The sequence below is a fragment of the Nicotiana sylvestris genome, chromosome 7 (assembly GCF_000393655.2).
Source record: "Nicotiana sylvestris chromosome 7, ASM39365v2, whole genome shotgun sequence".
Classification (NCBI taxonomy): Eukaryota; Viridiplantae; Streptophyta; class Magnoliopsida; order Solanales; family Solanaceae; genus Nicotiana; species Nicotiana sylvestris.
This window is the reverse complement of record NC_091063.1, coordinates 146691202-146718130: the sequence shown is the minus strand read 5'-3', so window position 1 is coordinate 146718130 and position 26929 is coordinate 146691202. Positions and strand designations below refer to the sequence as shown.

At 34.4% G+C, this 26929-nt stretch overlaps 2 protein-coding genes across 2 annotated transcripts; one reads left to right on the top strand and one right to left on the bottom strand.

Moving 5' to 3' along the window:
* Positions 1-11833: 11833 nt before the first annotated feature.
* LOC138873917 (uncharacterized) lies at positions 11834-12853 on the bottom strand. The gene has a single exon (XM_070152405.1). The coding sequence runs from the start codon at positions 12851-12853 to the stop codon at positions 11834-11836; it is 1020 nt and encodes a 339-aa protein (XP_070008506.1).
* Positions 12854-19513: 6660 nt separating this feature from the next.
* On the top strand, positions 19514-25006 carry LOC104213506 (protein RETICULATA, chloroplastic). Its single transcript, XM_009763028.2, has 7 exons — positions 19514-20117; positions 20251-20346; positions 21022-21242; positions 21336-21405; positions 21526-21605; positions 23627-23691; positions 24358-25006. The coding sequence occupies exons 1-7, from the start codon at positions 19611-19613 to the stop codon at positions 24549-24551; spliced, it is 1233 nt and encodes a 410-aa protein (XP_009761330.1). The 5' UTR covers positions 19514-19610; the 3' UTR covers positions 24552-25006.
* Positions 25007-26929: the final 1923 nt, after the last annotated feature.

The following is a 26929-nucleotide window of genomic DNA, read 5'->3' as shown; positions in this document are numbered from 1 at the left end:
CAGCTATCTCCTTTCAAGCATCCTTGAGAAGATCATAGGTCGATGCCAAATCTGCGAGTCATTTTGCTCGACCTACAAAAGGAAAAGTAAACCAGTCAGTATCGAATTATGGGAGAAAGGGAAAGACTCATGCATAACAAAATACCTGCTCGACAAGGGCAGCTTTTTCTCGGAGTGCTCCCTGGAAAGTAGCCCGGAGCTTGTCTGACTCTTTCTCCTTCCGGACAGAACGAGCCTCCGACTCTCGCAGTCTCGAGGACAGCTTCTTAAGCTCCTTCTCATGGCACGAAAGCTCCATGTTAAGCCTGAAGAGGGCATGATCATACATCTCCTTGCACTACAACAAAACAAAAGAGTTAGAAGAGTGAGGAAAGATGCTCGAGGCTAAAAGAAATATACTTAAAGCAGTTATCACCTACTGCATGAACCTCTTGGCCGCCTTGACAGATCTGGGAGCGTCAAGATCGACGTTCCCGCTAACATCGTCAAAAATATTTCCAAACGTACCTCCCCCTTAAGAGGACCCCCGGCTTTGGCAGCGTTCGCATCTTGAGCATCCCTTAGCTCCCTTAACGAGAAATGAGAGCCGAAAATGAAATCACCTATGTCATATTGGTCCACAAGGGGCAATTCTTGCTTCTGAAAAGTTCCGAGCCCAGATCCTTCAAGACCAACAGCAATGGTCCCCCTATCAAAAACTGCACCACATCCGGCCGCAGGATCGGGAACCACGTTAGCATCCTCCTCGAGGGTCTCCGCCACACGGGACCGACCTGAGTTAGCCGTCCCCAAATCGGCAGCTTCCGGTCGGAGTATCTGCGGGACTCCCGCGGCCGAGCCGGCCTCTCCTCCAAGAGATATTCGCTCTCATCATCATTTTCATCCCCAGCACTGAGGCTTGCGTCGGAAGCAGAAGCTGAGGTCCCAATGGCGGTTCTAGTCCTGTGTGGCTTAGGTTTCTTCGTCACAGAAGGATCGGCAGCCTCCTTGCCTTTTATTACCCTCGGCAGGTTCCGAAACCTCTGTCCCGCCTCCAGGGGTGGTCTCATCAGCACATTCTCGCCAAGGCCTGCACAAGCATAGCGGCCACAACTTGTCAGCACAAAAAGGTACAGGAAAAAACATATGGTTAAGACGTAGGCAGCAAGAGAAGCTTTACCATGGTTCTTGGTCACCCACTGCGTCTTGGCCAGGTCGGTCCAAGATCGGGCAAGATACGGAAACTTGTTGTCCAACTGCCCAATCCACCCAACAGATCCGAGACCGCTTCAGGATACGAAACAGCAGCTGCAGAAAACAAAAGGAGGTCATGTTTTTTGGAAGAAAGGAAAGAGGGTCACAAAACATGTCCGAAGGAAAAAACGCTTACGCTGCACGTTCCACCTCTTCGGGAAAGGCATCCTCCCCGCTGGAATGATGTCCGACGTTTTAACTTGGACGAACCTACTCATCCATCCCCGATCTTTCTCCTTGTCGGTGCTCGAGAAAAATGATTTCTTGGATCGATGATCAAGCCTAATCAAGCCTCAATAGAACCGGGGGTTGTACATCCTGATCAAGTGATTCAGGGTAAAGGTCTCGTCCCCAACCTTGTCGGTGAAATAACGGAGCATCAAGACTATCCTCCAAAAAGAGGGATAGATTTGACCGAGCATCACCTGATATTTATCGCAAAAGTCGAGGATGACCGGATCTATCTTCGGGGGAGGGGATCCTGAAGGATCGACCAGACCTAAAGTAAAGGGATAAGTATATACATGGAGGAAACCGGCTTTGTAATCCGTTATATTCTTATCAGGGCCGGGAATCTCCACCTCAACTGCCTTCCTCCATCGACAGTCCCTTTTTACCATCCCTACATTGGTCACGACACTGACATATCGGGATACGTGTTTGCATCGGCCTGGTGTAGCAGGGGGTTTATCGATGGTATAATCTTTCGATATGTCAAGATCGGAGGGGAGTACATTGTCCCAGGTTGGCTATCACTTTTGTTTTCTCCTTAGTCGACCGAGATGAAGAGGCGACTTCGTTCCGCCGAGGAACCGTCCTGGAAGTTCTGGCCATTGCGATGGTAAAATTTTCTCTAAGAAAGTAAGAAGGAAGAATGTAAAATGAGACGGATCTGGATTCGCAAATTTGAAGTTGTTGGGAAAATAAGGATTATCAAAAGGTTGATATATTTATAGGAACCACATGGGCAGCAGAAGGGACGAGCCAATAGCGGTTCGTGAGTTTCTCGATAGTCGCATTTGACAGCGGCCCTTGTACGGTTTTTTGGGGCATGGCATTTAATGATCTGATAGGCTGACGTCATGGCGGTGATGTCCTCGGAACGGAGGCTCAAAATCGTTTCATATTACTTCGTTCTAGGAAACGTGAAGACTATCTATATACGGCAAAATTGGAGGGTCTAATTTCTGTCATTAAGGCATTTCCGGAAATTATCTCGAGACCTCGAGGTTGCGAGGCTATGGTCGAGATCCCTCCCTCGAGGTTCGTTGGCGCCCGACCTAACGACAATGTTGGTCGCGGTCATGATGGGAATGGGGAGTTCCCTATGCATGCAGCTAGTACTGGCAGAGCCTGGTGCCATCTAGTTGTCCCATCCACCTATTTTTGTAATTAATGTTTTTGTACTATGTTGGGATTCCCCTCCTATATAAAGGGGGTCCTTGACATTTTGTAAACTCTCTGTTGCTCCAGCTGCTCCATAAGAAATATAGAAGAACATTCTCTTTGCTCTCTCATATACTCTCTTGATATTATTGCTTTCATTTATTATTTTCACATTTGTTCATCATTTATTGCTTATCATTGGCCATAAAGAGCCTTCGTTGATTATTTTATAACTGTTAGCCCTACCCCGATTACCCTCGATAGCTCGTAACTGAGCCCCGGGATCGACCTCGAGGCTCCGAATCGACAAGTTTGAGGCCTCGAAAAATTGACCTATCGGTTTGATTATAGCTCTCTCCTTATCCTTAGTTTGTCTCTAAATCTCATATACTTAGCATTAACTGCTTAACAAACTAGCATAAAAATAGATTACGTATTTTTAGAGTTCCACCAATAAATTTAATTGTTATTACCATTTTTGCGGTAAACAAAATTTGAAAGACCTGATATCATGATAAAAATGGACCTTGCGCATAGTTTAATCCCAAAAGTTAAGTCAAGAGGTGATGATTGTTCAAAAATTTATGAAGAGACCAATAACCCTTCCCATAGCCGATGTGGAAACTCAACATCATCCCAAATCAGAGGTCTCGAATTTGAGCCTCAGATATGAAATCGCATTTGATAAGGAGTATTACTTTACCTCTCAAAGTGGGACTATTCATTGCGTATCCAAATCAATTAGTCGAATCTCAAAGGAGGTATCAGACACTGAATGACAAATTAAAAAAAATGTAATTTTTTTCACAATTGACAATTTTATAATATTATCAAAATCAGTAGGTAAAAAGGTATGATAAACAAGAACATTAAATTAATTTGTACTTATAACTCAAAGTACTGTAATAACATCACAAAATTATCGATACATCTAAAGTTTATGAATTGTATTTGTTTATGGTATAACATATTGACACAACAACTACGTTGAAATCAACAAAGCATTACGTATGTCCTTCCATTTAATAAACTAGTGTTAAAGTACGCGTGTTGCGCGTGACCTTTTTTTAATAAATATATTTATAAAAAAAATTATGTAAGTATTATATTGAAAATTTTGTTTAAATTATAAAATATAAATATAAATTCTGAAGATGGTGAGTATTAATCCTATACAACCTTTAAAAAAAAGGAAGAAGGAAGAAAGTGCAAAATAGAACTTCTCAAGCATTAGTTATTATTCAACTTAATTTTTTTTTTGTTTTATAATTTCATTACTTTAATTTCATAAAGTAAAGTATCATATTTTTTTTTAGTTACCAAATTCATGCTTTCATCATTACCAAATAATACATCTTTAAATTCTACGAATTTTATTATGAGAATATATTTTAAATTTTTAAATATTAAGCATTTCTGCATAATTCAAATGGGGGGGGGGGGGAATATTTAATAGCTAAAATTTTGATTAATATCAAAATCTAAAATATTGGAAAAATAATTAAATATCAATTTAAGCAATAGTGTAATAAATAGGAATTTTTACGTCCTGTAGTAAAGGTTGATACCTTATTTATTTTAAAAAAAATACCCTTTTAAAAAATTATATTCTATAGCTACTTTTTGATTTTTATAGCCAAATATCTATTTATGGTCACCTCCTACACTTAAGCTATAAAATATGCTTTGTATTATTTTTCTCTCTCATTCTTCAAATTTTTCTCCACCCTCTCTCTCTCTAACACCAGTCTTTCTCCATGAATACAACCATGATTCTCCCCTGATTCATCTCCATTGTCGAACGAAATTTTCATTGTTAGTGGCATGGGACTCTGGATCAATGTCGAAATCAAACCATATCTTCAATTTCGTGAACTATACTTTCAGGCTGCCCCTTGACGACGACCTTTGTTAAACCAGGTATCGACAAAGACCCATTAATGGGTGTGGCTAAACTGACAAAGTTGAGGTTCTAAGTATGATTCGGGCTCGTGGAATCATAAAATCTTTCCCTAGATAGTTCTTTATCCCCTTGTTGTCTTTACTTGCTCTGATTCGAATTATTCAAGCTAGTTAATTCCAAACATTGTATCATTAAACTCTATTGGTAAAATACGACCATGATACATGGCTAACGTGATGGATGACTCGTGGCGAGTATCTCTCAGTGGGGTGTCTAGACATTATTAACCCTTATAGCTAGTGGAGATTCAGGGTTTTTGCTCGACGGTGGTTTCGCCGGAAATTAGGGTTTGTTCTTGAACAAAGACGGCGGAGTTTGGGGCTGAGCAACTTGATTTTGCTGTTAATATATTTCAATGTATTTTCAACGTATCATGCTGTATTTTCATGTATTTCATTGTCTTTTTTTCATTGTAATTCAATGTATCTCGATGTATTCCATGTATTTCATTGTATTCACTGTCTTTTATTTTATTGTATTTCAATGTATCCAGTTGTATTTTATGTATTTCATTGTATTTACTGTCTTGCTATATGCCATGAATGTATTCATATATTTTTTTTAATTAATATAATTTATGTATTCAGATGTATTATATAATTTTTCTGAAGATTGCTATATTTTGGGGTATTTTTCGTGTGAGAATTTTTTTTGTAATTGAAAATACAAAATTTGTGTGTTGTAATTGAGTTTGTTGAGTTATATTAGGAGTCTATTATGTTAATTGATTCACTTTCCGCTTAAAAACAGTGTAATCCCCTGTTTCACGCCCAGTCGAATACAATAATCTGCCTAGCTATAATCCCATGTTTCACGCCATGAATACAGTCGAATACATTCGAATACAACAACTAATTAGCTGGACTTCACTGATTCACGCTTATTTTTGCTATTGTATTCATGAATACAATAGCTTAAATATATCTAATACATCTTATAACAACAGAAAACATATCTACAATCGGTAATATAGCAAATGATATCTATAGATAGCTAATTACCACTAAAAGATAGTGTTTTATGAAAATTTCTCTAATAAATATGTCATTAGATCTTTTGCGAAGTATGACTTGTTCTACAAACAACTTTGTGAAATCACATGATATGATCTTTGTGATTCTTTTACTATATTAGCCACTCAACCTAACCATAGATTATACTTTCAGCCATCTCATAAGAATCTTAAAACTTATGCAATCACTCAAAATTTATGCACAATTGTCCTGCTCCCACCAAGCTGATGCCTAAATCGCTAAATTTTATATCTATCAAAACTTGTAAATGCAATATCGTGAAAATACTATTGCAAAATTCGAAACAAATCTAAAACATAGAAACTTAAAACTCGAAGAATCCTTATCGCAAGTACATGATAGGGCAAATATCTCTTTGTGAGTTTAATTAGGAAGAGTAATGGTTGCGCTTCATTAGTCTGAATTATATTTTCAATTTGACTATTTTAAATTATGGATAACTATCATATATAATTCGTACCACATGGCATATTTTTCAGTATTAGACTACTAATTACAAGTCGCCAAAATTCACAACATGTTAAAATAAACGGTAAGTTTTTGTTACTCAAATAATGATCATGCAAGAAAGTAGATAGACAATAATAAAAAAAAAGATCACATTTTTGGACAAAAATTCACAATAACTGACACTAATTATACTTACAATGAGACTACATAAACAAGACATTCAAATTTGAAACTTTCAGAAAATAAAAATTAAACAAAAAAAATCAATAGAAAAAGTGCATCAGCAATGAGATTTTGTATTTTATATATATACACTGTTGGTTCGATGATCAAGAAGTAATACATGTCATACCTTAAAAAAATTAAATCACACAAGAGAAGTAGCAAAAATATGAAAAGCATACCTCGAAAAGTTGCTTGGAATGTATGTGGAATACATTACAAGACGTAATATATATACTACTGCCCTTAAGATTAAGGCTTCAGAGTGAATTTAATCTAGCGTTGCCTCAAACTTTATTTTATAGCAATAATACATTAATTATAGAAGAGAAGAGAAAAATTATTTTTATAAGGTAAATCTTTATTGATTTTAAAGTTCTAACTTTTTATATATCTCAAATAAGGAAAGACTTGACAAACATATTTTTAGTTGATTTTAAAAGTCTAAATATTAGGAAATAAATTAATGACTATTTTATCCAGTGTGAACTCTATTTTAAAAGGGTAAAAAAGACGAACGACATTTTGCTAAGGGCCTTCGTGCTTTTAATATAATATATAGATAGATATAGATAGAAAGAATTACGCGCTTTGCAGGTGAATCCTAATTTAATGAATATATAAATTTAAAATTATTTAACTACAATATTAAACAATGTATTGAGTATTTAAAATAAATATATAAAAAATAGCCTATGAGTACTTTGTGTGTAAATTAAAAGTTAATGATTTTTTCCTCACAGGTTGACTTTGCTTATGGATAATCAGCCACATTTTAGTCTAAGAGATCATTATTCTATAAAGATTTTCTTTTATACTTTATTTTTTATATCATATAAAGAAACATATGATATAAATATACACACAATTAAATTTATTGCTTTTATGTAAAAATAGTAGTCGTACCCGTGCGATGCGCGGTCAATATTAATTAAATTAAATTATGAGCAGACTTGTTTGATCCTATTAGATCGTATTGCTTTAATAAAATTCAATTGTCATCTTGTTTGTCAATACGATATACCCAATAATGAAATCTCTATTAAATCAAACGTACTTATATAGTCAGTGAATAACTTTTTTGTTCTATTTTTCTTTATTATATTAAACAATATTTAGTATTCGCTTTCTTTTTGTAATATATGAGAAGATATATAATTTATTACTATTGATTTTTTTTTATTTTAAATTTTATTATGTTGTTCTTAATAATATTATCTAAATTTTAGTGAATAAAATCTATGTTAAACTAACGGGACTTATACAGGCAGCGCATCGAATAACGTTTTTGTTATGTATTTTTCTTTATTATATCTTTCAATATTTAATACTATTACTTTGTTAATAGAAAGTTTCATTAGCATATTACGTTATTTAATATTTTTCTCTGAAGTTTTTTTATTACTTTATTTTTGTTTTTTTATTTTTAAATAATTTTAAAACTCCAACTTAAAACTACTCCCCAATTTGAATTGGTAATTTATTATTTTTTTAATTTTATTTTTTATATTAAAATTATATTAAAACTCCAACTTGAACTACTCCCCAATTTGAATGGGTAGTTTTTTTCTCTTTTTTCGTTTTTTATAGCTTTTTTATTTTAAAATAATTTAAAAAGTCCAACTTGAAACTACTCCCACGCAATTTGAATGGGTAGTTACTTTTTTATATATTTTTATTTTTATTTTCTAATTATAGTTAATTATAAGATATCTATTTTTATTTTAAAATTATTTTAAAACTCTAACTTGAAACTACTCCCCGATTTGAATGGGTAGTTTTTCTTTCTTTTTTTTTTTCTTTTTTTTTTATAGATTTTTTTTGCTTTTTTATTTTAAAATAATTTTAAAACTCCAACTTGAAACTACATCCACCCAATTTGAATTTTGAATGGGTAGTTGTTTTTATATTTATATTTTCGTTTTTTATATAGTTAATTATAAGATATCTATATTTATTAATTCAAATAAAGTAATCAATTAATATATATATATATATATATATATATATATATATATATATATATATTGTGTATATATATATATATATATATATATATATATATATATTTATTTTATTTTATTTTTTTTTAAAAAGAAAAGAAAAATGTGTTTGGTTGATTTTTCATTTGTTTAATTGTAATTTAACTTTTTAATTAAATAAGAAGGGTAATAAAGTAATTTAACTTTTTAATTAGGGCTTCCTGCTTTTAATATATTGTGTATATATATATATATATATATATATATATATATATATATATATATATATTCATATATATGGTAGTTTTATATTTTTTTATTATTTTCATTTTTTATATATATTTAAATTCAAAAAGAATAACCAATAATTAATTATTAACTAAATAATAAATTTAGTAACTAATTATGTCATGTGGCTTTTTTTAGGCTGCCACTTGGATTAACGAAAGGGCTTTTTCCTCTCCTTTTAGTAATATATAGATTCTGTTGTTCTTAATAATATTATCTAAATTTTAGTGAATAAAATCTTTGTTAAACTAACGGGACTTATATAGGCAGCGCATCGAATAACTTTTTTGTTATGTATTTTTCTTTATTATATTTTCAAATATTTAATGCTACTACATTGTTAATAGAAAGTTTCATTAGCATATTACGTTATTTAATATTTTTCTCTGAAGTTTTTTTTATTTCTTTATTTTTGTTTTTTTATTTTCAAATAATTTTAAAACTACAACTTAAAACTACTCCCCAATTTGAATTGATAGTTTATTATTTTTTTAATTTCGTTTTTTATTTTAAATCTCACATTTGAAACTACTCTCGATTTGGATGGGTAGTTTTTCTTCTCTTTTTTTCGTTTTTTATAGCTTTTTTTTTGCTTCTTAAAAAAAATAATTTAAAAGCTCCAACTTGGAAATACTCCCACCCAATTTGAATGGGTAGTTATTTTTTTATATATTTATATTTTCGTTTTTATATTATAGTTAATTATAAGATATCTATATTTATTAATTTAAATAAAGTAACCAATATATATATATATATATATATATATATATATATATACACACACACACACACACACACATATATATATATATATATGGTAGTTTTGTATTTGTTTTATTTTCATTTTTTATATATATTTAAATTCAAAAATAATAACCAATAACTAATTATTAATTAAAAATAACTACCAATTTGAATGGGTAGTTATTTTCTTATATATTTATATTTTCATTTTTTATTATAGTTAATTATAAGATATCTTTTTTTATTTTAATTATTTTAAAACTCCAACTTGAAACTATTCCCCGATTTGAATGGGTAGTTTTTCTTCTGTTTTTTTCCGTTTTTTATAGCTTTATTTTTTTTTGCTTTTTGATTTTAAAATAATTTAAAAATTCCAACTTGAAACTACTCCCACCCAATTTGAATGGGTAGTTATTTTTTTATATATTTTATTTTTATTTTTTTATTATAGTTAATTATTAATATAGATATAGATAAGAAATCTATATTTATTAATTAAATTAAAATAACCAATTAATATATATAACCAATTTTATATATATATATATATACATATATATGGTAGTTTTTTTAATAATTTTTATTTTTTAGATATATTTAAATTAAAAAAAATAACCAATAACTAATTTAATAATTAATTATGCCATGTGTCATTCTATTGTTTTGCCATTTGGCTTCATGAGGTGCTTTTGTCTTCTGCTTTTAATTATAGATAGATTATGTGATGATTCATGACTATCATATGCAATACAGTACCCAGTAACTAAATTAAGCTACAATTTATTGAAGATTTTAAAATAAATCATGTATTGATCGCTCCTATTCCAAAACATGCAAAGCCAAATAAGACCCCATATTGTCGTTGAGCAATCACATTTATGGAAAGAAAAAAAAAACTCTTTCGGCAAGTTGTCCTCATACAAAGCAAAAGCATACTACTTATCCACATTATATTATATCAGTTTTAAATTCAAAATATTAAGACTCTATACCTAGTTTAATCATACATTATTTAATAATTAAAGTTTTGGTTAATTTTAAAGTCCTAAATATTAGAAAAGTGTTATAACTATTAAAAATAATAATTAAATAGTAGAGAATTAATTAAATAATTGTTCCTAGATAGTAGGAGATTAATTAAATAACTATTCCTAATATTAGAAAAATAATCAAATGACTATTTTACCAATGTGAACTGTATTTTAAAATTTTAGTATAAAAAGGTAAAAGAAATTAATGATATTTCACTAAGTACCTTCGTGTTTAAAATATAATATAGATTATTGGATTATAAGGTCCTTAAATTCAGATCATTATAATTCTAATAAAGAAAGATTTAGTAAACAAATTTTTTCTGTTTTTGTCTAGTGTAAATCCATTTTTTATGAATATAAAAGTTGACCAAATACTTTTAGTCGGTAAGAACAACTCTTCGATTCCAAAAACTTAGTAGCTTATTATATGCTATGCCATTATGAGTTATTCTCATAAAATAAAAATTTTAACAAAATAGAAACATGTAAAGTTCAAGTTAGGCGATTTTGAATTACTCCTAGTAGAAAGGAAATTTGAAAACTTTAAGTTACGGTAATGATCCGCCTCTTTTATTCCCCGATCCCCTTAATATTACAAATGGTATAGTTATAGTTGTGACAAGAGGGGTTGCTCTCATGGTAAGTATAGTATATTTACGCTCCATACATAGATATAGATTATTTCCTAAACCTTTTTTAGCTTTCTGTATTTTATATAGCTCCATACAATAATTATGTCACAAATTTTATTAAATTCCGTAAAGTAGGAAAAAAGATTCTTTTGACTCCAAGAGAGAGTTCAACACTTCCATAGTTTCCTGGAAACTGCCACAAACTTTGAAACAATAATCAAAGGTTTCATTTGACAAGTGTACAAACCCTGAAAACATGTAGTTATTTAAAATAAAAATAAAATAAAAACCGTCAAAACCCTAAATCCCATGGCAAATGCAAACGTGCCGCCGCTTCCTCTAAGATAACACTCTTATCATATTTGTTTAAATTATCATTTATCTCTTTTCTGAAAAATACTTAATTAACATAACATTAACTGAGACTGTAATAGTTTAAAAAATATAATAAATAACTTATTAAATATTTAATATATGAAATATTTTAAAATAATTTTTTTTGGTAATTATATTATATTTTATATCATCACAAAGTCAGTTACACATTTTCCATCTGGAATCAGCAGTTTGGACATAAGGTCCCAAACTTGCTGCATACTATCTCTATTCAACCTTATCTACAGAGCTCTACTTTCTAAGGGTAAAAATTCAAATCTTTCATATATCTATCCAATCTACTAACTTTGCGAGCTCTAACATGAACTTCTCTTATCAGTTTCTTAACCACTTGATCTGCAGATCTGCTGCTATCCTTGAAAATTCTAGCATTCCTTTCCTGTCATATGTGATACACTCCACCAGCTAATGTCATTTTGTGTACCTCCTGTTGAGCAATCTTCCCTGTAGCATTTTCTATAGCCCATTATACTTCATGCTTCCAGTTCCACACTTCTCTTTTTATGCTTTGCCAAGCTAGGAGCTTTGACCACACTTGTTTAGCATACATGCACTCAAATAGTAAATGGGCGATATCTTCATTTTCTTGCTTGCACAGCACACAGTCCATATCCTCTAGATTTGCCCAGGATGTTATCCTCTCCTTAGTTTGCAGTTTTCTGCGAAGAGCCAAGAATAAGATGAATGTCCATTTAGGTTGGCCATTATTGTTGCAGACCATTCTTCTCCAAGGTGCTTTCTGAAATTCCCCATGATAGGCTCCATATATATCCTTTATTGAGTATTTGGTCATAGCAGCTACATCTGTTTCATGGAGACCTATTTTTTCAAACATGCTTTTTGTTTTAATAATTTTCTGTACCACCCGTGAAGCTTGGGTAGTCTTAGTCTGCCATACTTCCCCTGCCTTGGTATAGTATGCATGGATCCATTTTACCCGTAGGCAATCTTTCTTTCTGCATATGTTCCATAGTAGTTTACCAATAGCAGCCCAGTTCCATGTATAGATGTCTAAAATATTTAGACTCTCTGCTGCTTTAGGAAGGCATAATCTATCCCAAGCAATCAATGCTTTCTTGCTAAGATTACTACCTCCAGTCCACACAAAACTTCTGCAAATTGCTTCTATCATCTGAACAACTTTTTTTGGCAGCACAAACACTTGTGACCAATATACTTGAATAGAGTACAACACAGATTTCACAAGTTGGATTCTTCCAGCATATGATAAGTATCTAGTGGTCCATGATTTTATTCTAGCCAGCATCTTGTCTATTAGAGGTTTGCATTGAATAATAGACAACCTTTTTGTACTCAAGGGAATGCCTAAGTACCTAAAAGGTAGATCTCCCTTACCAAATTGGTTAGCCTGAAGGATTTGTTGTTGGATCTCCCGAGGGACACCACCAAAGTACGCTGAGCTTTTCTCAGTATTGGCACTCAATCCAGACACTTGTGAGAACTTTTGGAAGCACTGGACCAGCATAGTGATAGACTCTAGTTCTCCTTTACAAAATAATAAGAGATCATCTGCAAATCCAAGTTAAATAATCGGCATCTTTTTGCATCTAGGGTGAAATTTGAACTTTTTATCTTCACTGATACCCTTCAAACTTCTGCTAAGGTATTCGATGGCAAGCACGAAAAGGAATGGGGAAAGAGGATCTCCTTGCCTTAGGCCTTTCTTAGCTGGGAAAGGTGGTAATGGCTCTCCATTGAGTAAAACTGAATAGGATACAGTTGAGATGCAACACATAATCCATCTGATAAACTTTACTAGGAACTGGAGGCATTGTAGGACTTGCTCGACATATGGCCATTCTATTGAGTCATAAGTCTTTCTCATATCTATTTTTAGCATACATCTAGGGGTGATATCTTTCATGCCATAGCCCTTCACCAATTCATGGCTCAAGATGATATTGTCTGTGATTCGTGAAAACGAATAATATTTGAAACTAAAAGGGGTAAATCTAAAAGGCATTCTGTCTGATAATTACCTAACTAAATTCCTTTTCTTTAACGTTCTGCTTTATCAAAACTAAACAATTAAGAAGCACTGGTAATCACTAAACAATATACGTGTTTTACGTTCTGCTTAACCAAACTTAAAGAATTAAGAAGCCGCTCTCTGATAATCACCTAACTCTATACATTTTTTACGTTTTACAATAAACAATTAAGAAGGCACTCCTTTTGTCTATATCAATTCGCAAAATCACTCAAACAAAAATTTATTTTTTATATTATACTTAATAAAAAAGAATTTTGGAAGAATTTCTTATGTATAATCATTCATATTTACTTGCTCGGACTAAATTGAATCGCACCACGTTAAGCCCCTTAAAAATAATTACAAGAAAATACACTTGATTTTACACCATAACAAAAAATAGCCCATATTTTTAAGTTTTACCCGACCTAGTCCATATTGTACTTATTTTGAAAGCACTAGCAAATTCAAAATCTGTTTTCTTACAACCATTGTTTCTAAAAGCTATGAAGTTAAATCTATATTCTCACAACCATTGCTTTCACTTTTTTTTTCTCTCACATCTTCTACATATGCTTCAAAAGGTCATCCGTCATTACTGCTTCTTCCCTGTGTCACCTGGTTGCAATGTAAGAAAATTGAAGATTCAACATTCCACCATTGAAGGCCATTCAAAGCTTTGCTTTCAAAAATAAGATTTTTTGAGTTTGTTAGTTATTTGGATTGGGTGTTGTTCCAATTGATTGAAATATCAAAAGGAGTTCAAAATTTAAATTTGAAGTGATTTGGAATAAATTGAGCAAGATTAGAGTTAAATTTCAGAAAAAACACATGGAAGAAGACGAAGTTAGTTTTTTGTATAATTATGTATAATCTTGTATAATAGTGTATATGAGTGTATAAACACATCTTATACACTATTATACATTTTTATACACCTTTATACAAGCGTCTGTAGACGAACTTCTTCCACGATTTTCAGTTGCAATTCTTGTTCAAAATCAGTCCAAATCTCCATTAAATGACTTCAAATTTTATATACAATCTCCTTATACTATTTCTAAAAATTCTAGATAATACCCACTCTAAATTTTTCACAAAATTAAATTCGGAATCTAAACCCACATATTTAAGCTTGTTAGAAATTTAATTTTCACCATCCAAATGGATTTGGTTTGTTGAACTAATATTTGAGTTACAGTTACTGATTCAAAAATTAATTTAAAAGCTTGAGCAATCTTTTATAAAAATTCAATAGTAATTTTGAGAACATATTGGAGTTGGATGTTGAATCTTAGCCTATTATCTTTGGGCTAGTTGATTGTAAATTAAAATATAGGTTATAAAATTGAAAAGTAGGGTTCCCAGTTGTTCTAATGTGAAATTTTCCCTAAAATAAATCCTATTTTTTTAAAGCTTTTAACAAATTTGGCAGTTAGCCAAAAATAACTAAAGTTGTTGGCCAAAATATAAAAAATATACACTATGTATGGGGTAAAATTGGCTAGTGGTAATTGGACGAATGATGAGTTGGCACGTAGAACTGAAGATAGATGGAACATGAATCAGCAGATAACTGGCACCGGATGTGAGTATGTGACCGATGCTGGACGAATTCCGAAGGCGGAGTAGCTTACAATAAAGATTCAAATATTTGATATCGAATAGCATTTAACGAGCAACTGTTATAGAAAATATAAGCATTTATAGCCAATATCCAGTTATTAATAAAGATTTTATTCTCATTCAAAAAGGCTTGATTTGGGGATCTTGTCTCCCTAAATAAGGCTATATAAATAGGAGAATTAACATCATTTTGTGAAGACGAAATATTCTGTATGCCAAAATCTATATTTTGCTTTCTAAAATATGAAGTTACTTCCTTTCTTATGCCCTCAATATTGTTCGTATTTCTGCTATCGGAAAAGTTAAGCGCATAAGCCATGCTCATATTTCCTTTAATTCGTTTCATAATCTTTTTGTTCTTAGTTACTTAATATTTTGTGGGTCAAATCGATTCGCTTGTCTATAAACCATGTAACAAATTTAATTTTACCGTTTTACGAGTAAATAGTTTGGCACCCACCGTGGGTCATAGATAGTTGTGTAATTGCTTTGATCCATTCATTTATTACTAACAAAATTAAGTCATCTCATAGTAAAAGGAAAATCAGATATGGCAGCTAATGATGGCAACAACGTCTTCAATGTTGAATCGCACAATGAATGGGAAGTGGCCCAGCATGATGATTCAACCAGCAAAACCCGCACCGAAAGAGATGAAGCAACCCCTGTTCGTGAAGGTCAGTATCCTCGTCAGGTGAGGAGCCCAACTCCTATTGGTGCGGATGATGAACACGTTGCTGAAACGGTCAAACTTCTAAGAGAACAACAAAGAGCAATCATGGACCACCTCTCAAGGCAAGATCTGGTGATGATAGAGTTAAAACAAGCGTTGTCGGGTGCTTCCAGTAATGCGAGTAAAAGAGCCCTGATTCCTCAAGTGTTCCCACAAATCAAATGGTTCAAAGAACTGATAACGACACTCTGAAGGAGGAGATCAGTTTCGACGAAGTAGGAGGTACCAATAGTAGATCTGGGAATAACAACTTAAATGACCCTTTCAAAATAGAGCTCATGAGATTCATGAAAGAAATGCATGAACGAATGAATCAGAATGCAAAGGAATTTCATGCTTGGATGGGTCAAATCCCAGGAGTGCCACCGGTGTTAAAGGGACCGATTTGAAGAAGTATACGCAATTGCTGTTTAAACCAAGTACGACACTGGAGTTGATACCGAAAAGGTTTAAGACGCCAAATATACCAAAATATGATGGGACCTCGGATCCAATAGAGCACATCATGGCCTACACTACGGTAGTAAAAGGGGAACGACTTGGCCCAGCATGAGATCGAATCGGTTATGTTGAAGAAGTTTGGCGAAACCCTTACGAAGGGGGCCTTAACTTGGCATTCTCTCTTACCAGAATATTCTATTGACTCTTTTTAAATGCTTACAGATTCGTTTATCAAAGTTCAGGTTGGAACAAAAAAGGTCCAAACAAGAAAGGCAGAAATATTCAGAATATCTCAAGGAAAAACTGAATTGTTGCGAGAGTTTGTGATCCCATTCCAGAAAGAAAGGATGTTGTTACCAGCGGTTCCGAATAAGTGGGCAGCAGAGGTATTTACGAAAGGTCTCAACCCATTGAGCTCCGATGCCTCATGAAAATTGAAGGAAAACTTGATCGAATTTCAGGCAACCACATGGGCAGATGTTCAAAACCGCTACGAGTCAATGATCATAATTTATGATAACTTGGTTCCTAAGTGTCTTCCAAAGGACGGAATCGTGATCGGAATCAGGATAAGTTGAAAAATAATTTTGATACAGATCGATGACGTGGTAATAAAGGATTTCGTCCTTTGGAAGTTGTTTCTAGCCTTACGATAGGGCCGATGGATGTGGTAATAAAGGATTCCAGTCATCGGATATGATCACTTCCAATAGATCAATGGATCGTTGACGGAGTAATAAATCGTTGCAAGAGAAAGAGGTACCAGGGTCCCTAGATTTAATTTATCCCTGGTTGCCCAATTACAATTTTAATATCATCCTGGTGGAACTGGTAAAATATTAAAAAAGCTAGGTTCCCAAAATCGATCCGATCGATCCTAGCCAAAGGGATCCTAATTTATGGCGTGAATTCCATGGGACTCACGGCCATAAGACTGGGGACTGCCGACATCTTCGAGAATAGGTGGCAGTGTTGCTAAAGAATGGTCACCTCAGAGAGTTTTTAAACGATCGCGCCAAGAACAACTATGAGAGAAACCAGGATAATGTAAAGCCATCAAAACTGGCAGCAAGGTCACCTCAGATGACAAATAACATGATCTTCGGAGAGACGAAGTCAATAGGATGACATTTCTGGCAGGAAAGAAGATATCGGTAACTCATGGTAGGAGGATCCGAGAAGTTTCAGAAGATGACATCACCTTCTCGGGGAAGATGCTGATGGACTTCTTCTACCGTACAATGATGCTTTGGTAATTTCTCTTAATGTTTTAAATTTTAAAATTAAGCGTGTTTTGGTTGACTCAGGAAGTTCAGCCAACATCATGTACTTGAGGGTTCTGGAGCAAGCGAAGTTAACCGGGAACATCATTCCGATGACAAAGTTTCTAGCCGGCTTCAACCTATAAGTGTGATAACCCTAGGAGAAATTCTTTTACCCACACATGCCGAATGTGTAACAAAAACCACCTTATTCGAAGTGGTAGATGGCGACATGGATTAATATGTCATCCTCGGAAGGCCGTGGATACATGAAATGAAGGTCGTACCTTCAATCTACCATCAACTGTTAAAGTTTCATACACCAGAAGGGATCAAGAAAATCAGAAGAGATCAACCTACTACGAGACAGATGAACACAGTAACCGTTTTTAGTAGCAAGGGCAAAGAAACTAGCAAATAGTAATTACAAGAACCGGTGCCTTCTCCTGTCCCAATTGAAAGTGATAATTCCGATAAGTCATCGGAATTATATCAGGTATTTAAGATTTTAAGCATAAACACGTGCGCTTATATAAGGACTTGGACAGATAATACATTGGTTTGACGCGCTCATTTTTTTTTGTTAAACACGCGCGTGCCATCTGGCAAACGTAGTGTGTATTAAAGGTGTTTAACGGGTCGGGTTGACCCGTAACCGAACCGGCCCAGACCGGTTGAAACCGGAACCGGACCGGCCCGGTACATAGGGGCCGGGTGGGGCTGGGTAGGAGGAGTAGAGGGGGTTGGTCCGTTTAAATTTTGGTAACGGTTAACTGGACCGGTCAAACCCGGTCCACGTAAACAGTACCGTGTACCGGTTAAACCGGCCCGGCCCGGTACAATCTTTTTTTTTTTGTTTTTTTTTTAATTTTTTGAATTAAGTGGGGCCCACTAACCGTTGGCAACGGTAAGACCTGGCAGGGATCCGTTGCCCAACGGGTTAATTGCATTAATAGCCTCTTTTTTCTTTAAAATTTAACCTTTTTTCAATTTACAAAATTAAACTTCTCTAAAACTATAAATACACCCCTCTTCTTCATTTCTTCACTCAACTCTCATTTCTCAATCTCAATTTCTCTCATTCTCCAATTTTCAAGATTTCAAGTCTCAATCTCAAATTCTCAATTCTCAATTCTCAAATCCTCAATTCAATTTAAATCATGTCTCGTACTTCTAGAGTGCGCTCATATGTTTGGCAACACTTTGAGGTGGTAGAAGAAAATGAAGAAGGTCAGAAAGTAAAGTGCAAGAACTGTGGTCAAGTCTTAAATTTTCGTTCAGAGTCTGGCACAGGCAGTTTAAGGAGGCATATCAAGTATTGTCTTGAGCGTCCTCCGGAAATTCGTATTTAAGATTTTAAGACAATTTGTGTTATTTTAAAATTATTAGACGTATTTATGCTTAATGTTTTAGTTTGTTAGATTAATTTGAAGTATTGTTAATTTATTATGCATGAAAATTTAGTTTTACTATTTTTTGTTAATTTACTTTTTAAATGCAAACTTTAATTTTGAATTTTGAAATAAATGTAGCACTTGCAATTTATATTAATACTTTTGTATTAATATAACTTGTAATCTTTAAATTAATACAAAGTATTAATATAACTTACAATAGTTATACAAAATACAAAAAAATAAAAAATACACTAAACCCAGCCCGACCCGACCCCCTCAACCCGTAACCCGTATGGTTCAATTTTTATCCGGATAAACCCGAACCCGTTAAACCCGTTAAGCCCCAACCCGTAACCGGCCCGGACCGTAATCCGTGCGGATCCAAAAAATAGCAACCCGACCTGGCCCGACCCACCCGTTTAATACGTTTAGTGTGTATTAGGCACAATTTTAAAAGGTTGCGTGTGTAATATTATTATCGTCCACATAAAGTGTGTAAGGGGATTTGAGCCGTAAGTTAGGTGGCTTACGTATTTGCCAACGAAAAATGTCATTTATATACTTTCTCACATGCGCCCCCCCTCCCCCCCGGGTACAATCCTTGTCAAACTCCTACTAGGTGACTGTGATTAAATAAGCAGAGCTACCCTAGTTTAGTCTCATCAAATTTGCTACATTTATGTTCCTTAGATTGCATTCATTCAATTCTGGGCTTTATTTGTGAAACCCCAGAAAATTTGTCGACTTTTCTTCTATTAATTTGAGCTATAGATTCGTGGGGTTGGTGAAAAATGGCAAGTTGTTCTTCAGTTATTAGGTTGTCTCACTTTACAACTCTGAAAAATGAAATCCTTACAACTAGGTCTGTTAAAGATTCAAACTTTACGTTTGTTAAGATCCAAGATTTTGTGGGTACAAGCAAAAGTGGTTATTTGGTTTGTAAGAACAATTACAAGTCAAGATTCTTGGTCAAGAGTTCATTGAATCCCCAAGAGGGTAATTTAACATCTGGTGTTAGTGTAAAAACAGTACTCAAAGAGAATAATAATACTTCTCCTGATAATGGTGATGGTGGAAATGGGAAATACCCTGGTGGTGGGGGTGGGGGTGGAGGTGGTGGGGGAGGGGACAATGGGGAAGGTGATAAGGAAGAAGAGGAATTTGGGCCATTACTGAAGTTTGAGGATGTGATGAGAGAGGCAGAGGCTCGTGGGGCAACACTTCCTGCTGATATGATAGAGGCTGCAAAGAGTGTTGGGATCAGAAAGCTACTTCTGCTTAGATATTTGGACTTGCAGGTAAAATTTGATTAGGTGAAAATGATTAACCTGTAGTTGTTGTTGAAAATGATTAACCTGTTTACAAAATGGTTTCTTGAAATTGTGCATTTTGATTGTTCTTTAATTGGCAGTCTGTGTTTTGTGAATGTAGGGGTCAGCTTGGCTGGGAGCTGCAATGAAGTCATGTGCTATGCTGCGGAACAGAATGTTGGCCGATCCATCGTTTCTTTTCAAAGTTGGAACTGAGGTTTGTGAAGCTTGGTTTTGATATTGCTAATCTGTAAATAACTCATTGATCTGTGGTACAGTAGAAATAGTTGCACATTGAGCTACTGCATATAGCGTGCCCAGTGTCGTGTCTGTGATTATGTTTGCATAACTTACTGCTTGGAGCCAGTGTTATAAAAAGCGAAAAGCACAAAAGAGCTCTAAAGTCAGTTGGGGCTTTAAGCGTAAAGCACAAAATAAAACGTGAGCTTTAAGGAAAAAAGCCACAAATGGAGAAAAACTACAAATATGTATGTGTAGTCCAAGGCTAATATCTATAAGCATAAACACCAAATATATGGACAAAGAAATTGAAGAAAATTCATGATAAAGTGAAATATCAATTGCTTAGTGTCACCTCTCCACGATTACATTCATTGGCAAGGAAAAGTATGTCTGGAGCCTTGTGACAACATTGAAGCACACGCTAAGCGAGGCGAAGTGCTCAACATGTTTTGAGCCTCGCTTCAGGGCTTAAGCGCGGCTTTGATAACATTGCTTGGAGCTATTAGCGTTTCTCGTTGTATAAGCATGCTAAACTTGAACTTGTGACACCTAACCTACTGCTCATGGTAATGCATGTTTCATCGTGATATTTATACTTGCTATGCTTTTCGACTTTGAATTCACGGGTTTCTTTGGTTTTGTGATGTAGATAGTTATTGATACCACTTGTGCAACTGTTGCGGAAGTTCAAAAGAGAGGCAAAGATTTTTGGGCGGAATTTGAACTATATGCTGCAGATATGTTGGTCGGTGTTGCTGTCAATGTAGCTCTAGTTGGCTTGCTAGCACCATATGCTCGAATTGGACAACCGTCTGTATCTCAAGGGTTTGTTGGTCGTATGCAGAGAGCTTATGGAGCGCTTCCAAGCAGGTTTTGACTTATATTTTCCCTCTGATATTATTGCATTAAAAATATTGAGCACTATTTAGAAGATTTTCACTTTAAATACTCATCTGGCTGCAGTGTCTTTGAGGCCGAAAGGCCAGGGTGTAGATTTACAGTGAATCAGAGAATTGCTGCTTATTTTTATAAGGTAAAATTGAAGTATATGCTATGTATGGATCGCAGTATCTCTGTATACACATGTCATTCTCTCCAGTTCTTTTCATAACTACATTCTATTACCTATCTTAAATTCTTTATTTTTCTTTAGGGCATTCTATATGGATTCGTGGGGTTTGGATGTGGTATCATTGGTCAAGGAATTGCAAATATGATAATGACTGCCAAGCGGTGTGTTACTCTCTGATATTACTGATACTATTATTCTTGCTGTTACTTTTGTTGTTTGCTGTTGTTGTTTCCTTTTCTTGATTTAGTTTACATAGATGCTGCTGTGGAGATATTTTTATTAAATTTCTGACTTGCTCCTTCCTGGATTTTGAACTTGGGACTCATTGAGACCCAATACTCATACTAGTAGAGATCCGTAAACCAGAGTTTTCCATTTCGATACTCAAACCCTAGTATGTCACCTTGTTGTAAATAAGTATACTATTTCTCTAGTTAGATATGTATATTTGAGTATCAAGATATTAAATTTTTCATTTCCTTCTGAAAAATAAGAAATTAATTTTCTTGTTGCTTTTTCATAAACTAGTTTTAGGTGTTTGATATAATAGGATTAAGGAGCTAAATCTCGGCATGAAGCCGTTCCCTTTGTTTTACCACCATTTCTTTGCTAATCCTGCTTTAATGGGTATCTTGCCATTCTCTGGTTTTGTTTGCTAATGTGAGGACTGTGGATGTGTGGGAGACAATGGTTATACAATTTGGTGGAGGAAAATGGTCAACAGAAAAGGCCTTAAGGACGTTTTTGGGGAGGGTACAGGTGCAAGGTGATTGTGGGTAGATTCAAAATGAAAGAGATAATCTCTTTTTTATTTTGTCACAGACAAAAGGGCAGAGCATTTGGTTCGAAGCAAATAAAGGCTGGGTGGAGATGCTTAAAGGAGTAATTTCAGGTGAAAAGAGAAAAGCTAAAACCAAAAAATAAATTTCAGCTGTGTTAAGCCAAAGTACTTTCTAATGTAATGAATCGTCAAAGCTATTTTGTTTAAGGTCGTCTCTAACCTTTTAAATTCTGAAAGAGTATGCATCTTTGGCGATTGTCAATTATGTTAACATCCAAAGTTATTTTAGATCAAACTTAGAAGCTCGGGTTTGTAAAACCTTATCGTTATAGGGCACAACTCCAGCATTAGATAATTTTAAGATTGAGAGGTATTTTAAGGTTGCATTAAGATCTGATCAGATAGTAGTACCGGAACAGTTTGAAAGTGATAGATGCCCAAGGGAGGAAGATCAGATATCCAATTTCTTCTTATCAAAAGAAGGACCATCTAATTTCAAATTTAGGAACTCGAGTAGGGATACATTCACAAGGCAGAATGCAGATGCTGCAGAAAGGGGTTGTACTGGGAGAAGAGTGTTAATTAAAAGTATAAAGAGGTTTAATTTGATCAACCTTTTGCTTGCCAGCTGAGCTCGTGGCTGAACCAGGATAAATTGTATTTGGCTTGGGAAATATGAAAAGGTCTGTAAATGGGGAGTGCTAAAAGGCCTTTTAATGCTTTGATTGCAATTTTTTATCATACTAATGTCTGATGCTAATAATATATTTCATCTAATCTTCGATGGTGTCTTCTTTACTAATTCTGAAAACAAGAAAAAGAATAAGGAGAAGTCAGGTTTGCAGATAGTGATTGAATTATGAGAAGTCGAGGAGACCTCGTGCATTTTATGGGTTAACCCCATAAGCAATGAAGTAGGTGTATCTACTGTACTTCTTTTATCTGATACGTCTCTCTTCAGCTATTTTTCAACTGGTTAATATTAAGCTAAAATCCTTTCCCTGATAAATTCCTATCCAGAAAAGGAGTAAAACAACACGAAACAAAACAGATACATTGGATTGGTCAGTTAGTAATACTGGCCTAGTATGTCGTGATGTTCTTCTGAGTAGGAATAACACTGAGAATATCAGCAAATCAGAGTGGCGGACGATATTACATAGAAAATACATGAATATCAGAAGTAGAACCTTGAAAGCTAAGTTCTTAAGGAATATTTGTTCAGCACAACTTTTTATCAATATGCTATATTCTCCTTTTCATTCTTGTACGTTGTACCCCAGTGGTTGATGGGAGTCCCATGCAGATTTTCTGCTCTTGTTGTTGATCAAAGTAGATGTTATACTTCATTTAACTTAGTGTTTGTGTTGTTCCTTTCTTACTAACATGCTTCTTCATCAGGAGCGTCAAGAAATCAGAGGATGATGTTCCTGTTCCACCTCTTGTAAAGAGTGCATTACTTTGGGGTATGCCGTCATTATTGACTTCATTCCTAATTGTTACTGCTTTTGATAATAAAGTTCGTAAAGCAAATGATTTCCAAAACCCTTATCCACCAGCTATACTATGTATGCTGCCTGCTTTATATTATCTGACACCTGTTTATCTCTTTTCAATTGTTCCTGTATACTATCATTGAATCCATTGGAATGCTGAACTACTTCCATTGAGACCATCTTCTGGTTATTTAACGATTTCCTGCATTGTATAGCAATTTTTCCACCAAATGAACTAAGTCAATGATGATATTGCATGAAATGATATAGTAGTACAGAATGTGCAATATTTATTAGTGGGATCTTCGCTCCCTATAGAGCATGTGTAAATGCTTATTGATGTCACTGAACATTCAAAGCTGAGAGTGATGACACAATCAAGATATTGAGAGCACACATTTCTTTACAAGATCGACCAAATTAACTTTCCCTTACATCTGGTAAAGGTTGAAAATTTTTAGACTTGAAGTCTTAAAAATACATATTGTACCCTAGTATTTCTTGAATCAGGCTGCATTCCAGCTTTCTTGGTGCATCGTCATTGCAAGCGTTGTTTTTTTTTAACAACCTCAATCTAAGATGAAGGTCTTGTCTGCCTACCAGCTCTGATTTCGTTACTGGATATGTTATGTGCAGGTGTTTTCCTTGGAGTTTCTTCCAATACCAGGTTACAGATTGTAACCGGGTTAGAACGTCTGGTGGAATCCTCTCCGGTAGGAAAGCAGTTTCCGCCTGTTGCAATGGCATTCACAGTTGGTGTGCGATTTGCCAACAATATATATGCAGGAATGCAGTTCGTGGATTGGGCGAGGTGGAGCGGTGTGCAGTAATTGTATCTTTGTGCTTCTTCTCTTTCAGCCATTCTCGGGGGGTCGACACTGGTTCTTCACGTACCCCCAACTTGGCTCGAGACCGAGGCCTAACTGGTTGGAGATGGAGGTGACTTATCACTGAGCCAACTCGCCTCGTCAGTTGTTTGTGCTTCTAGTTTAATAATTCCATCTTTGTTGTATTCTAGTTGTTGATTAGAATTTTTATTAGACCAATAACAAGAACTTGTTTGCCCTTACGGCTACGGCTTGGTGGTCAGAGTGCAGCATGTGATGCGTGAGTTAGATGCATGTCACCCGTTCACACCGTATCGTGGATAAAGAAAGCTAGTAGTAGTTGAGTGGATTAGAGTTGAGGAGCAGGCCCATTATGAATTGAGTTTCGAAACGAGCACCAAGTGATCCTCGGAGATTTCTTATTATGAAAATAAAATAATAACTTATTTGCCCTTTTTCTTCTCGTCTTCTACTTCTGTGTCTATTGGATTATGAAGGAATTCGGTTAACGCTCATTTTTACATCATTTTACTCCTTGATTCTAACTGCAGTATAATTTGGATGTTACTAAAATAATTTACCGTTGAAAGTCAATTTGTAGATAACTTTATGTTTGATTGAGTATAACAGTGAACAGTAGCTACATGTAGTGATTTTAAAAATAGCAATACACAATATAAGAATAGTATTATTTTTGAGCATGCTAGCGCTTGGTGAATATTAATCGAAACAAGTGATGAGTGGTATATCTAACTTCTATCTAAAAGCGCATTTTTTCCTTTTGAATTTTTTTAAATAGATTGTTCATAATTACAGATAACCAAAAAATAAGAATGATTCCCCCCCTCCAGAAGTCCACCATGATGGTGGGGGTTTAGGTTAGACCTTACACGGAGGAGGACATAAACCATAGCCTCCAAATCATGATGGAGAATGATAGTACTCATTCTTGTGATATCTGATAAATAAGATGCTGCGTAGCTTTGGTGGTTACATACTTTATAGTATTTGTACATCGAGCTTCACAAAAAGATGCTATGAGCATAGCTGTAAAAACTATACAAACATCATCACCATCTAAGATTAGCATCATTAATTACAAGATAGTTCTTCCTTGATCTGAATCTGAAGTTTGGAATGCTCTGCTGATCCAATTTCACAATTGTCGTCACATAATCTGGTAAGGAGCTCTCATCATCAAAGATAACTCGATTTCTCTCCTTTTCACCCATGTTTGCTAATTGATCTGTATCCATATTACCCTCTCTGAATGAATGGACAAAGCAAAAATTACCATTACTTGAGAGAAGAATAATCTGGTCTATGATATGTTAGACGTGCCAAGGAACCTTCATTTTGTTGTTAATCATGTCTACTATCAATTGCGAGTCATCTTCAACTATTACATTGGAGTATCGATTAGTAATGCACGTTTTTATACCCTAAAGCATAGATTTGACCTCAGCCATGTTGTTACTACAAGTGCCATAATAATCAGCAAATGCAAAAATGCAAGCACCTTGACTGTTTCTGAGTATTCCCCCTCCGCCAGAGTTTCCTAAATTCCCTTTACTACAACTATCCGGGTTTAAATTTACCCATCCATCATCAGGTTTATACCACCTTGCCAATTGGCTGGTAATGACTTGTCTAGCCATTTGTACTATTGTGCATAAAGCATGCCAAGGATGAGGAAGAGTAACTTTGGGGAATTTATTATTCAAAAAGAGAGTCATATATTTACACACTTGCTGAATTATGAACCTGTCGAACATGTAAATGTTTTCAAATCTGGAAGCACACCAATTCTTCCAAATCTCATAACAGATGACTAATGGTAGTTATTGTAACAAAGCAGCATGGATTTTATTCTTTGTTTTTGCTAGCTACCGACACATTAGAATCTGTTTGATATTTCTCATTCTCAAGGTGATACCACAATATCTACCAAAGAATAGCCAAACTTGTGTAGCAATCTGACTTTTGCAAAAGAGTTGAGTGGCGGTTTCCTCATTGTGATTAGCACAACAGGAGGACATGGATGGAAACATTCTACCAAATTTCTGAATCATTTCATCAGTAGGGATTCTGGACTGAATCACCCTCAACATAAAAAATAAGATTTTGAAAGGAATTCTCTTGTTCCACGTCATAGATGCAGTGAAAGATCTGGGACTTTGTTTGTCATATTTTCCCATGCCGATTTACAAGTAAAGAATCCATTTGAATCAATTGACCAAATCGGAAAATCCTCGCTGCTCCCATAAATCTCAATCTTCAAAATATTGCTAATGAAACTATCCGGGAAGACTTCCTTAAGCTTGGTCATATTCTATCTTCCCTCATCAATGAAGTTCAGGACCTTAGTATGCCTAGATGCA